Below are 15,364 nucleotides of genomic sequence, written 5' to 3'. Positions count from 1 at the left end.
GATGTTTGTTTTACTTTCTATAGTCCCACCGTCTGCTGTCTGCAGCCTGGAAACCTACAAAAGCCAGTGCTATAATTCAACCCAAGTCTGAAGACTGAGAATCAGGAGACTTGAGGTACATCCCAGTCAGCCTGAGCCCAGAAGATAGGATGAGATAGAGGTCCCAGCTCAAGAAGCTGCCTCATAAGAAGGAAAGGACAAATTCCTTCTTCCCCTTCCTTTTTTTTTCTATTCAGGCCCTCAAAGGGTTAGTTGATCCCACTCACACTAGGGAGTGCAATCTACACTACTGAGTCCACAGCTTCAGATGCCTGTCTCATAGGAAACACCCTATGTGAGCCTGAGGCTCACTGAGCTTTATACATAAATCAGTCATTGTAAATAACTTTATGTTTGAAAGGAAGAATGGGAGGAGAGCTCTAGGATGTAGTGAACACAGTCGGTTTCTTCAAGGACATTTGTTTCAACGAGCAGCAGCTTCTGTGGGGCAGGAGGTTAAGATAATTGTTTTGGTGTTTGTTTTAAGATGAAGGCAGTTTTAAAAGCCATTTGAACATAAAGGAGAAGGAGGGAAGGTAAATGAGCAGAGGTAATCTCTAGTGTGCAGGTGGAGGGCTGGACGTGAGATTACATTACAGGCCACTGAAGTCTACACACTCAGGTTTGTTTGCTCGCTGACCAAACCAAAAGGGCCATTAGTTTTGGTTAAAACAAAAGAAAGGAAGAAAAGGAATCTATTCAAAGCTGGCTTCAAGGGGACAGGACCCGCATCACTCAAGTCACCCTATCACCATGTACAGGCGTGTCAGGGTCTTTTATAGCAACGACAGGAACAGGGGGAGTGAACACACCGAGACAATGGATATGTTACAGCTCCACTCATCCCTTCCTCAGCCCTATCTTTGCCATTCCTTCAGGTCAAACTTAACACTGACCTCCTGGTGCCAGATCTGTGTATCCTCTCCATTCATCTGCACTGAAGAGAAACAGCAGTGATTGTTTATGCCCTAGGGTGACAACATTTGGAACTACGTGTGTCTAAAGGAAAACATAACTTTTAAAGCTCCATTTTGCCATGGCACCCATGGCAACAGGTGGGGAGGCAGTGTGAGCAGGTACAGCTGCAGGCCAGTGAGTAGAGGCGGGTGAGGTGGCCCAAGTAAGATTTCTTCAGATGCCTTCAGTTTTCAGTGGTGGTAAGAACCCACATAATTAGTGGAGAATGAAGATGGAGAAAGAGATGATAGAGAGGTTGAGAAGGAAAAGTGCAAGTAGTCATCTAGGAGAGAAGGAAAGTATTTGGAATATGGGTGCATAATACAATGGCAGGAAAGCACTAAATGTGCTGAAGGTTTGTGATCATGAATTTGAAGTTAGACTAGTCAATATGGTTGTATATTCTTCTCCAAACATGTTTGCCTCCATTGTGTAGGAAAGGAGTTGCTAGTGTGGTGTTAACAGGACTATGGAAAAGTGAGTGTCACAGAGTGGCAAAGCAAGAGAGAGCAAATAAGGTAAGAGTGTGGACAAGATGGTGATTATAGTGATTGCCTATGAATTTAACTGGATCAAGCACCAAAGAGGAGTATGTTATGAATCATGTCAACTAAAGGAGACCTTCCAGTTATATTCTGTCTGGCCACTGTCTTTCATTCTGCCAGAGAATTGTAGAATAAAAAGTATAGCAGGACAATGAAATTAAACAGTCATGTTTACAAAAGACCAAAAAAGTATTTATTGTGAATAACCTTATTCTACAAGTACAGTGTAGAAACTAATACATATGTGTCAGAAAGCCATTAGACATATTATATATCAAGAATCAAACTCAAGCACAAAGATAAATTCATCATACAAGTTATAGTTTGTTTTTTTTATTGTGAATCATGTGGATAAGTAAAGACTAACATTTAATATTAACCAACATAAGGAAATTGAAGGTACTGTAGTAAAGTCAGAATTATAGAAATTAGCCCATAATACATTCATGAAGGAAATATTGTTAATTCTTTTTCACCCAAAGTCATTTTTTTTTTTTTTTTTGGTACTAGGAATTGAACTTATGATCTCAAGCTTGCTAGGCAGGCACTGTGCCGGTGAGCTACATCCCCAGCCCCTCTTTCTTATTTTATATATATTGCCATGTTTATTTTTATCACTATCTATAATGTTTAATATTTTTTTCTTTGTGGTATTGGAGATCAAACTTAGAGCTTTATGCATGCTAAGCAAACATTCTACTATTGAGCTATATTTCTAGCCTTTATTGAGCCTTTCCTTAAAACTTTGAGAAACTCATAACTTACTACCTTCTGGTGAACTTTGAGGGACATAAAATTAAATCAGGTATGGTCCTTATTGTCAGGGAGCTTACAGTCCAGTCACTGATATCATTTGTAGTCAACATATTTATATTCACTGATGTCACTTGTAATCTTATTCATCATTTGTATGTATACAGGCATACAGTGTGAGTAAAAATTAAATGTGAACTTACCATATGGGCCATTAATTCCACAGAAATGAAAGTTATATTCACACAAAATCTTATTCATGAAGATTCATAGAAATTTTATTTATAATGGTCCCAAACTGAAAACAATCCATTGTCCTTCAATGGGTGAATGATTAAGCAACCTATAGTATACCCAACCATGAGATACTATTCAGCAATGAAAAAGAATGGACTACAGACACATACACATCTTATCCAGCATAGATTTGTAGAGAATTACACTAAGTGAAAAAGCCAAGCTGAAAATGTATACTATGATTCCATTTATGTATAATTCTTGAAATGATAAGATCATACAGATGGAAAACAGACTTCTAGTTACTAGGGACTAGTCCAGGGGACAGGGTTAGGGAAGGAGCCAGGTAGACATGGATTAGCACAAGAGTTTGATCAAACATCTTCACAACAATGGAGGACACAGAGATCTTACATGGATGATAAAATTACCCAGAACTAAATACATTTCTCATGAAAACACATACAACTGTTATATTTTTTAAAACTGCTGAAATCTGAATTAGGGTGGTAGATCATTGCCTGAACTTCTGGGTTTTACTGTTGTACTACAGCTCTACCAAATGTTACTATTTTCAGAAACTAGTTTAAAGTGCACAATACTTTTCTGTATTATTTTACAGTGACAATGGTATGCAAATGTAATTTACAATTACCTGAGATTTTTAAAAAATGTATTCTTAAGGAATTTCAGAACAGAGGATTTTATCTATGTATAGAGTCAAGGAAGTTTTCAAGGAGGAGGCAACATTTGAAATACACTGCAGATTCTGTTATACCAGAGTCAGATTTAATCATATTTATCATTTTTTAAAATTGAAATGAAAAATTAGAATAAGTCATCCCAATGAGAGACTATCTTCACAATGGGTTTTGGATGATCCCAACAAAATATCTTTCATGGAATGAGAATTAACAACAAAGCAGCACATTCTGTGGATCTAATTATTTCTTCATTTCAAGGAGTTGTATTCAACCTATTATAATCAAATACCATGTAGGATTTATTTTTGTCTTTTTGAGACAGGGTCTTGCTATGCAGTTCAGGCTGGCCTTGAGCTCACTTTGTAGCTCAGGCTGGCCTCAAACTCAGAACAGTCCTCCTGTCTCAGCCTCCCAAGTGCTGGGATTACAGGCGTGCGCCACCACGCCCAGCTACCATACAATTTAAAACAAAACTGCAGTTTCGGTACAGCCACAGGAATGCTATCTTCTGTTTCTTGAGCACCAAGCGTGTTCAAAGACCAGTGCTGAGCATGCTTCAAACATTTCAGTTTTATTACTATAGCAATTATTTGAGTAAATATTAGGTCTACTTTATAGACGAGTGATTTAGGCATAAAATACTTAACTGGTTTAAATCATACTTAGTGTACTGGGATTACTTTAAAAAATCAGTATGTAAATATAGTCATGCATCATTGTCTGATAGGATGCATTCTGTGAAATGAATCTTTTAGGCTTTTTCATCCAGTGAAAGCCATGGTACATACTCACACAAACCTGGATGGCAGAGGTCACGCACATTGTCATGAGCATGGAAGTCATGCTTTGCCCTGCAACGTGATGGCTAGAGTGTAGGGGTGGGAATTTTTCAGCTCCATTGTAACCTAGTGGGACCACAGTCCTCTATGGCCTGTCATTTACGCAAGTGGTCTGAGGTCACATGACCATAATAACAAAGCCATGTTTTCTGCACAATGCAAAACTAAAAGAGCCACTCAAGGACACTTCTTACCATGTAGTGAAAACTTTGTTAGGTGCTGTGGGAACAGAGGTGAAAAATATGCAAGAGAAAATGCTTCTCCTCTTGTATACTTAATAAATATTACAATCATGACTTAAACTTCTTCAATAAATTAGCTAACATAGGCCATGCATGGTGGCACACTGCTATAGTCCTAATACTTTGGGAGACTGGTGCAGGAGGACCTCAAATTTAAGCCTAGCCTGAGCAGTTTAGTGACTTAATGAGGTACTAATTCAAAAGTTAAAAAAAAATGCTGGGTGTGGTGGTGCACGCCTGTAATGCCAGCACACGGGAGGCTAAGGCTGTAGGATCATAGTGAGTTTGAGGCCAGTCTGCGCTGCATATTGAGACCCTGTCTCAAACAATAATAATAAATAATAATAGTATAAAAAAAGGCTGGTGATGTAGCTCAGTGCAAAAGACTTGGGTTCCATCTCTAGTATTGGGGGAAAAAATGGCTATGACAGGTACGTTCAGGAATACTAAAACCCTTACTATATTATTCTTCAAAATAAATTACTATTTTAAGAATATTATCGTGTTATCTGTTTCTCTATGCACATAAAGTTTGACCAAGTGTTCATATCTTCACTGTGGCTCACACTCTAATTCTTAAATCTTTTCTAGACAGAAATACCAGCCATATTTGTCTGAGGAATACAATGCCATTGTAAAATAAAACTCCAAGAATTTCTCTTTAATTTAGATCTTTCCAAGTTTGTATGGGAGTTTCTCAAATCATGGGCTGTAAATTTTATTTGAGTTTGGAATCTAATTCCCAGAAATCTAGAAAATAGTAATGATGCTGACATCATGCTAATAATGGTGCTAGCATTATAAAAAGATAAATTATATTCTTTGGCTTTACAAAATCCTAATTCAGAATTTCTACTATAGTTTTCATTATTACTTGAAGATATTCTTAAATCCAGGTTTCCTTCTTTCCTGTACCTTCTTACAGAGTAGAGAATGCTACACCGGGGTCAAATTGCAGAATATACTTGGGACTCACATTTTAAGGGAACACTGAAAGTTACTTTGAAATGCACCTACAGTCTTGTTTTAACTTACAGTGGACCCTTGATTTAGGCCCGGCCTCACATATGGACAGCAGAATTTTAGGTTCAACCTATGACCAAAGTCTTGAGTTACGACCTGACCAGCGGCTTGTGTGGTTGTAAATAAAGACTCGTGATGCCAGAAAAACAAGTGTAAGTGTCAGTCTGAGCCCAGATTCCTGATGTTCTTATGGAAGGAGACTCTCCTTCCAAACAGTAACCACCTTCATTCCATCCTCCCTTCAACTTAAATGGTGAATACAGTATGAAATTGTTGTTTCTGGTGAACTAGGAACATTATATAACTTTCTGGTGAACACACTAGGAAAATTATGGGTTTGTCTGGTAAATTAAGCATATTATACCACCTTTTTTTTTTTTTTTAACCAAAAAAGGTTAGTTAAGAAGTGCTTTGGATGTTCAGAACACATTATGGGTATTTCCATCATTTTTTGTGGCAAGGATAGTCTTGATTTACCACCAACCTGAGTTACAACCAGCCCTCACGAATGAATTGAGCTCATAAGTCAAGGGTCCACTGTAATCATTTCTCTCAGTTTCCCCAAAACATCTTATTAAATGGAACACAAAGTATGTAAAACACTCAACACCATTAATTCAAGTCAGTTTTCAAATCTGATTTTAAACAAATGTCTAAATTTAATTAGTGCATATGCCAATCCTTTCAGATCACTTGTATATTCTGTAAAGGAAAGGGCAGCTGAAAGACTACTGCATCTTGCCATCAATATGTCAATATGGCACCAGTCCTAACTTCATTTTGGTCCAAATCACTTGACTATTGTGTCTTGAAGGGCTCAGAATAATCTATAAAAACTAAAATGACAAAGTCAGCCCATGCTCAACTTTTCCTCTCCTGTCTGTATCCAAGAAGTCAGCAATACAGTGTTGTACTAGATGCATCACAGAGGGGGCTACCAGGTTATCTGCCTTGTGCGATTCTCCCATCTCAAGCCAGATGGGTCTAACAGGACCACTGTCCATGGGCAAACTAGAAACAACAAGGAAGCACATCTGTGATCTCTCAAATGAGGACCGAGCCCAGTTTGAATGCAAATACAGCAGCATGCTAATGCCTGGACCTTATGCCCCTTAACCCTTTCCAGCACAGGAAAGGTTGAGATGCACAAGCATTTAGTGATGCCATTTAGTTAACTCAAATCCAGTCAATAGTTGCCTCATGCTGCCTTCATTCTCTCTTCTTCAACCACGCAATTACTTTCACCACACAAGGTGTGCTAATTGTTCTGTAATATATTCTCATTCTAGCCTCAAAGTTTAAGACTTTTCAGTCTACTGACTGGTTACATTTTCCATGTCTTCCACATCTTCATAGATTATGCTACAATGTCAAGCAAATAGATGACTAAATCATTTCATTGTTTTGTGTCAACATCCTCAGGAATTTCCTGTTAAATAAATACTGTTTTAACTTATCCAAAAGAAGTACATTATACAAAGTTTGTATAATTATTGTAGTCATAATAAAACAGAACTGTTTTTGCTTTTTTCTAGGTAGTCACTTGACTGGAAATTTGCAAAGCTACACAGTGGTTTCTCTCTATATTTCCTTAAATTAGTTTCCATTCTTTTCCATTATGAGGTGTTAAGTAGTTGCTGCCTCCCTTTGCTTGACCTTTCATCATATGATCATTTTTCATAGGATGCAAAGGAAAAACGTCTAATATGTCTCCATACATTAAAGAAACACTTTTTATCTTGTCTTTCATTCCTTGTACCAAATCTTGAAACTAAAAATTTACTGAGATGAGAGAAACTGAGAAAATGAAGAAAGGCATTGCTTCAAATTGTGTATTTGCATGAAAAACTTATGTCAACAAGCCAAGATTTTGATGACAGAAAATGCCCAGAAAACATATGAACACACATTGGGCAGAGCTCATCTGGCAGTCACAGATGCTCATGTTGGGAGAAGAGCTAGGGTGGAAAAGTGTCCATCAACCAGATAGTTTAGTGACATGGACCAGGTCTTTGTGACTGTTAAGGCTTCTTCTGCAGTTCTGCATCTCTAAAAATGAACTATCACATACAGAAAGAAGTTTTGTTGCACGGGTTTTCCCTAGATACCCGTTTTGGAAGTGATCCAGTCCCGCAGCGCAGTCACTCTCGTATAAACACCAGGCTTGTAGGGCTTCCCGCATTCATCGCCCCAGCTCACTATTCCAGCAAGGTACCAGATGTCCCTAGCATCAGCACCAACCAATGGTCCTCCAGAATCACCCTTAAGAAAAAGAGACAGGTTAGTAATTCATAACTCATTTTATTACAGAAGAATTTGTTGTTTTTCTAAGTTAAAAATGTAATCAAAGTGATGAACTTCACAAGTTTCCAGTGTGTTCAGACCCAAAAGTGATTCCCTCTCTTTCTGTCAGTTATTCACAGAGAGGAGACACTCCATTACCTGGAGAATTGGTTTAGCCTCACACTTCAGTACTCTGAGTTTGGAGGCTGTATCCCTTTGGAAAGTTTCCATGGCTTATATCACCCAAAGCCTCGTGTGCTCATAGGTGGGGCTGTTGGGAGGTGACTGGATCACGGTGGTGTGATTCTCATGAGTGGATTTTTCTGTTAATGACTTTATAGCCAAATGTGATGTTAGGAGGGGAAGCCTGGCAGGAGGAGGTGGATCACTGAGGAGAGGGTGTGGAAGGCTCTAACACCCCCTACAAACATCTGTGATCATTTCCACTCTTTCTGCTTCCCAACCCCATGCCAGGAGCTGTTTCTCCTCTGCCACGCTCCCCTGCCTCGGAGCCATGTGAGACTATGGACTGAAACTGCTACACACTGTGAGCTAAAGTAAATCATTCCTCCTTCAACTTGTCAGTGCTGGGTATTTTGTCCCAGTAAAAAAGAAAGTAACTGAGACAAGAATAGTACTTTTAACTTATCTGATATGTCCGACAAAATAACTCCCTGTACAGCTGCCACATATTCGTGAGGCATAACTCTCCCCTGAAAGGGCAGCGTCTGTTACTGATAAGCTGTACGGATCTTAGTCAGACACCTGAGTTTCAGCTTCACATTTGGGTTTTTCAGGTTGCTAAGACCTTTAATTTATTTATCAATGCTCTTAATATTTGGTAACTATGATGAAGATGAAATAAGACTATAAGTGTAAAGTGCTAAACCTAACACAAAGTAAAATTTAGGAAATGTATATAGAAAACTGCAAATACCAATTGTTTGTGTCTTGGAAAACTTAGAAGGCTGTCTGCACACAGGTCATAAGCACATGGTACTGGCTGACCATTCCAGTACTTGGCGGATTCTGGGCCTCTAGGTACTGACCCCGTAACACATGTTTGGTACTCTCTGAAGCTCTTAATTAATTAAAATATTAAGCCATTAGTTTCTGTAATTCTTGCAACAAAGCATAGAGTTTGGTTCTATTTTCTCCAGCTTAGCAATAAAGAAACTAAAACATGAGAAATTAAGTTATTTGCCTGAGATCATGAGCAGATCAGTAGCAAAAATTAAACTGGAATCTACAACAATCTAACCATAATTCCCTACATTATACTAACTTCCTGGTAAAATTCCTTCATGCTTTACATCTAAGAACATTAATAATAGCTGAAAATAATAATGGTTAAATTTAAAATAAGATTTTAAATTATTTTTTGTAGTGCTGAGTGTTGAATCCAGGGTCTTTGCACTGAGATATATCTCCAGCACTTTTATTTTTTATTTAGAGACAGGCTCTGCAGTCCTTTTCTTTTCTTTTCCTTTCCTTTCCTTTTCTTTTCTTTATTTTTTATTTTGAGATAGGGTCTTGATAGGTAACTATGGTAAGTTGTCCAGACTAGGCCTGGATTTATGATTCTCCTGCCTCAGCCTCCCAGATTTCTGATTACAGGTGTGTACCACAATGTCAAGCAATGTGTTGTAATTTTTAAATCAATTAACTAATAAGAATATACTGGTATTCTCATATGTGGTAAATAATACAAAAGAAGTATAACCACACAGGCCTTGCTGAGTCACATTTTTGCCAACTGATCAATATGTCGTCATGTTGTATCTGTGTTTCTGTTTAAACAGACCTCATTCAAAGGAAAGATTTGTGCTAATATTGATTGGACAATTAAATGCATATATCTTGTACTCTAAGAACTGATTTTTTTTTATTTTAAAGAGAAAAAAACTAACAAAACAATGAAGACAAAAACAAAAACTAGACAAAAACAACAAAAATGATACATGACCTCTAAAGAAAATGATAGGCATTAACAATGGTTGCTTATAGGGCTCAGTGGCACAGTGCCTGCCTGGCAAATGCAAGGTCCTGAGTTCGATTCCCAGTACCAAGAAAAAAAGAAAAAAAAAACAATGGTTGCTACATTATATACTGTTATTTTCAGTGAAGTTGCTCAATCAGATGTAAGAATGTAAGACTGATCAAACAATCAAAGACAACAGGAAATGAAAAAAACAATGGAAACGATACAGAACTTCACCATACAAGATGGTAGGAATTCAACAATTCTTATACTGCATATTGTTGTCTTTAAATCAGTCATTGTGATTACCAGATATAGTCATGCAAAATTGGTCAAGAAAAAAAGAAAATTCTAAGCATTAACTGTTCCTTTTAATAAACCATAGACATCAGCAGTACACCTATCCCAGCTATCCTTGTATATACATATAACATTTTTCACTTTAAAGAGAAAAGAAAAAAAAAACAACAAAAACAAATACATAAACAAAACAGCATGGAAGGAGTAACTGGGATGAAGGAGCGGAGAGGAAAAAGAAAGAAGGAAGAGAAAAAAATATGTGTATGTATACACAGGATAGCTAGGATAATTTTACTATTAAGATCTGTTGGTTTATTGAAAGGAACAATTAATGTGTAATTGTTTGAGCAATCTTACATGCCTATATCCGGTTATCTGAGTAACCACTTTGAAGATAACATTATGTAATATAACAACCATTGTTAATACCCTATCACTTTGTTTTGAAATTCTGTATCATTTTTATTGTTTTCTAAGTAACTAATTTAAAGATAACAATACACAAAGTATTAACCATTGTTACTTTCCTATTCTCTTCTTTGGAAATTTGTTTTACTATTTTTCTCTTGAAAATAAAATTTTTAAAAAGATGCCTCATTTAATATATATGGTTGATCTGTTAACACTAAACTTAGTCAATAGTGCTGTAATTCAAAGTTTATCTGATGTACATATTTTCTCTATAAGGCACATCGCAGCCTTTTTATGCTACTATACTTTAGCACTACACTTGGGGACTATTTTAAACAATAAAATTACCAGTGAGAGGCACACACTTGTGAAAAAATGTAGCACTAAATAGACCACAAAAAGGAGATTTGTTTACAATCAAAACTAAAACAAAAAAGTACAGAGTCACCATTTCAGAGGTCAAGTAGAAGCATGAGCTTTGGGTATCTCAGTGTTTTACCACTCTATTCATGCCTATTGGTGATCTTAAAAGCATTCTGAGTATTACTTTGGGGTTAAAAATGTGTTTTAGTGAGTAGGTACATTTGCAAATATAGACTATTCAAATAACCAAGATTAGTGCTGCTGTGGTTCAGAATGAGAAAGTCTCCCCAAAGTCTCACGTGTTCAGAGGTGGGGATTTGGGAGGTGACTGCACCCTGGGGCACCATACTCCACGGTGGGTTCATTCACTACTGAGCTCAGCAGCTTCTCTTAGGAGGAGGGGCCCTTACAGGCATCTCCTGCAGGCACGACCAGGAAGAGCAGCTCTCCCTCCCAGGCTCATGCCTTCTCTCTCTCCCCTTCCTGGTCACTGTGACGCCAGCAGCTTTCCTCCACTGTGACCACGGCCATGTGATTTCTCCCTGAAAGTGTGCCTAACATACATGGACTGTGCTCTGAAGCTGTGAGCAAAAATAAACCTCTTCTCCTTTAAGTGGTGGGGTCAGCTACTGCACTCTAGCTATGAAAAAGTAACTAAGACATATGTATTTTCAAGTGATATATATTTCATCATTTTATTTCATTTTAGGAGATTTATTTACAGAACCAACATTAAGTTTTTGCAGGATGTTTTAATGGAACCTGTGTATCTTGCTCTACAGGGTCAATCAGGGCCACAGAACAGAACAAGATAGAAGGGAGAGAGCTTTGACAGAGGTAAGGAGGAGGGTCAGCCGGGTTAAAGAGTTCAGTGTAGCAAAATAAATATCGCCAGAAGGACCAACCCCAAGGGAAATGTGGGAAAGAACGTCATGCACTGGCACATTGGGAAGCCAACTGAGGTAAAAACACAGAGAGAAAACAGGAAAAGCTATGAGAAATTCTTTGAAATAAGTAATATACAATTTTATAGATTCAGATTGGAAAGTATATCAAACAATGGAATTTCAAAAAGTAATAGGAGAGAATGACACCCTGAAACAAAATATTAACTGGAAAGGTGATACATGTAAATAAAATATCTGGATCACTGAGAAGGGGAAGGGCTGTCACTATGCCGGCCTACAGGGCTCCAGGGAGCAGCCATTGAGAGATCATCAGGAACAGCCTGAGGGAATGAGTGAGGACTGCGGAGGCTGGACTCTGGGACAGACTGCACAGACCAGCCCCTCCTTGCCCTGATTTCTCCTACAAAAGGCCTGGCGGTATCTTCACCTGCACTACTCATCCAACACCCATCAGAGTGAGGACAAACAAGTGAACAGGGTCTTCCGACTCCTGCAGGTGCACGCCCCTCCCTTCCACTTCTGCGGACCCCACTAGCACATGAACAGGCCCAAGGATTCCAGCATGAGGCCCCTCGGGAAGACTCTGTGAGTCAAGCCCAAGGACGGCATTGGATTGTGCCTGCTGGCCTGAGGGGAGAATTCTTGAGATTGAATCAGTTCAGGCTTTGAGCGCAAGGGAAAAGTGGAGAAATTGGTGTTGCTACGTGCAATCAGACTACAGCTAAGGCCGGAAGGGAACTGCATGACCACTCAGGTTTTCTAGCATAGTGGTCATGCGATAGTCACGTGTACATGCTCTTGTTGGAGCACTTGATATGGGGACCTGAAGGGTTTCTCTTTGCTTTAATTTAATTGCTGATCTTCTCTCCCTCTTCTCATCTCTCAGCTTCATTTTTTCAATTCATGCTTCTGCAAACAATACTACTTTCTTTCTTTTACTCCCGTGTTTTAAATTCTTCTTTTCCAGATTTTCCTTTTCTATATTCTGCTCTCTCACAGTTTCTTCTGCTTTCTCACATATTAATCACCTGTTTTCTCTATTAGTATATTCTTTTGTTCTTCCTGACTTTACCTAGGCCCCTTGCCCTCCTCTGCATCTTCCTTACCTTTCAGGTACACAAATATATCAACAGGTTCTAACAACCTTATAGCTTTCTTCAGTTCCCAAAATAAACCTCCCTCTTCCTACATTTAATCCTTTCCCCCACAAACATCTTAAAATCCTCAACACTAACCTTTAATCGTAGTAGAATGCCTCCAGCAGAATCTAACCTCCTTTCTAATTTATTTTTTACCTACTACTATTTCTCCTATGTACCTCTCCTCCTCCTGATTTACACTCCTCTTTCATCCCTACCTTTTTCTGTTCCCTTCACTTCCCCTTCCACATCACAGACTAATAGAAGATAGGCTGCAAAGAATTTTGATAAAAGGTGAAAATATAAATGCAAGGTTTATTACATATAAGCAATGCATGACTAGATGCTGTTAAAACTAGTAGTAATACTTTCCTCACAACAGTGTGACAGGGTCCAAACCACTTCAATCTGAAGGGGTAAATACTATGTTTGGACAAATAAAACTGAAAACATACATTGGAAGGAAGTATCTAACTAAAAAGATCTTCATACCAACTACAATCTCTCCTCACCCTACTTAGACATTAGTTCTCAGTACAAAATACAAGAGTCTGCAAAAAAAACATGGAGAAAACAGAAAAGAAAACCTTGTATAAATATTTTCATACTAAATTTATGGAAACATCATGAGATTAATACAAGTTACCTTTGGCCTTTAAATTATAAGAGGTGCTCAAAGTGGTGGCCATCAGCTTCCACACATTTATTAGCATGGTGAGCTGCTGAAGTGTGTATACAGTTTTTGACAGACACTATCTGAGAAAACCAGGCAACAAAATGCTCCCAAGATCTTCCAAATCCCTCAAGATAGTGCCAGGGCCCACCAGTGGAGAGAAAAGCAAACACCAGGTAGTAGAGCTTTACAAATCGATTAAAAAACAGTTGATGAAACTTGGTGGGTTCAAGAAAACATTATCAAAAAGTTTATGGAATAAACTATACAATATGGAATAAACTATACAAAATATACAAAATGACCAATGTGATATGGGAAAACCAAATAAAAAATGGAAGAAGTGATCAAATGGTTCAAGAAAAGAAAAACACTTTACCAAAGATATAGACCTCAAAAATATATTAGACAGAAAAATCAGAAGTTAAAAATAATTGGATAAATACATAAGTTTCAGAAATGACCAAAATAAACACAGGTTTTGGAAATCAAGAAAAAAATAGTAAATTATAATGAATTATTCAATGAAGCTTTAAAAATTCATCTAACAGCTAGTATTTGATGCTAAGAAGAGCAACTTAAGGCTAATTTGAGTCAAGGGAGAAACTAGAAGACAACACATGTGGAATAAAAATAAAATCTCTTTAGAGAAATTACAATAGAAAATGTTCCAAATAGAAAGACTTCACACAGGTAAGCAAGGTTTACAGAACACCAAACAAAAATGAAAAAAAATAAAAACTTCTTATGACACATCTTAGTCTAAAGTTGATAGGTCCAACAAAAAGAATCTTAAAAACTGTCAGAGAAAAACAAGAAATTACATATAAAGTTAAATCTATTAGGAATAGAGTGCACTTCTCGACACATACTTTAAAGGCCAAGAGAACCTAGAGCGAAGTATTTCAAGTCCAAAAAGCAAACAGCTTCCAACCCAGATTAACATATCCTGTAAAACTTTCTTTCCAAATAAATAGAGATGTAAGGATAAATAAAGTCATTTTAAGAAAAATAACAAGAGATACATGAACATCAAATCAATAATACAAAAAATATTCAATAATGTCCTAGACAGAGACAATGAAACCAACAAAGCCAAAAATTCAGATAGATTGAATACATCAAGCAATGCAAATATATAAACAAAAAAGCAAAATAAAGGAGTTGTCAATAGAAAAATAATAAAATGTCAGGAATAAGCCCTCATCTTTTACTAATAAATCTCAGTGTTAAAGGCCTCAATTCCCTGATTAAAAGACATAGACTGGCAGACTATATCAAAAAACAGAATCTAATAGTCTATTACATTAAATAAATGAATCTAATCTGAAAAGATATTCATAGACTAAAAATTAAGAGATGGAGAACAATCAATATTTCATGCACCAGGATCACAAAAGGAAGAAGGGATTTTAGTCCCTGACACAGTAAACTTCAACCTAAAAGTGATCTGAAGAGGCAAAGTTCACTACACACTAGTTAAGGGAACAATCCAACAGAAAGAGATAAAATTTGTAAATATATATGCAAATACTGGAGCTCCTATCTTTAAGAAAAACAAATATTGCAGGACACAAAAAATCAAATAAATGCCAACAAAATCATAACACTCACTACTTCACTTTCACAAAGAGACAGATCAAGCAAATAAAAAAATCAACAAAGAAATATCATAGTTGAATTACACTTCTGAATGAATGGACTTAGTAGATATCTATAGAGTGTTCTTCCCTACAACAACAACATATACATTCTTCTTAGCAGCACACATAATTTTCTCCAAAATAGACCACATATTAGTACTTAAATAAATATAAAAGAATTGAAATCACCTTATCTTTACTATTATAGTGCATTGACACAACAAATCAATCACAGAAGAGACCACAGAAAATATATCAACACCTTCAAACTTAATAACATGCTCCTGAACATCTAACAGGTCACAGAACAAATCAAGGAAGACA

General features: G+C 37.2%; 1 protein-coding gene across 3 annotated transcripts in view; it reads right to left on the bottom strand.

Annotated features, from left to right (window-relative positions):
- Positions 1–4,644: 4,644 nt before the first annotated feature.
- LOC102009123 (transmembrane protease serine 11E) overlaps positions 4,645–15,364 on the bottom strand; it is a 105,986-nt gene continuing 95,266 nt past the window's right edge. For all 3 annotated transcript variants that reach the window (XM_013518541.1, XM_005392824.2, XM_005392826.2), the window contains one exon: positions 4,645–7,601. In XM_013518541.1, coding sequence (XP_013373995.1) covers positions 7,440–7,601 — 162 coding nt within the window. In that variant the 3' untranslated portion in view covers positions 4,645–7,439. The remainder of the gene's footprint in view (positions 7,602–15,364) is intronic.

Source organism: Chinchilla lanigera, unplaced genomic scaffold (genome assembly GCF_000276665.1).
Source record: "Chinchilla lanigera isolate Chin_1 unplaced genomic scaffold, ChiLan1.0 scaffold00046, whole genome shotgun sequence".
NCBI classification, from domain to species: Eukaryota; Metazoa; Chordata; class Mammalia; order Rodentia; family Chinchillidae; genus Chinchilla; species Chinchilla lanigera.
This window is presented reverse-complemented; position numbering and strand designations above follow the sequence as displayed.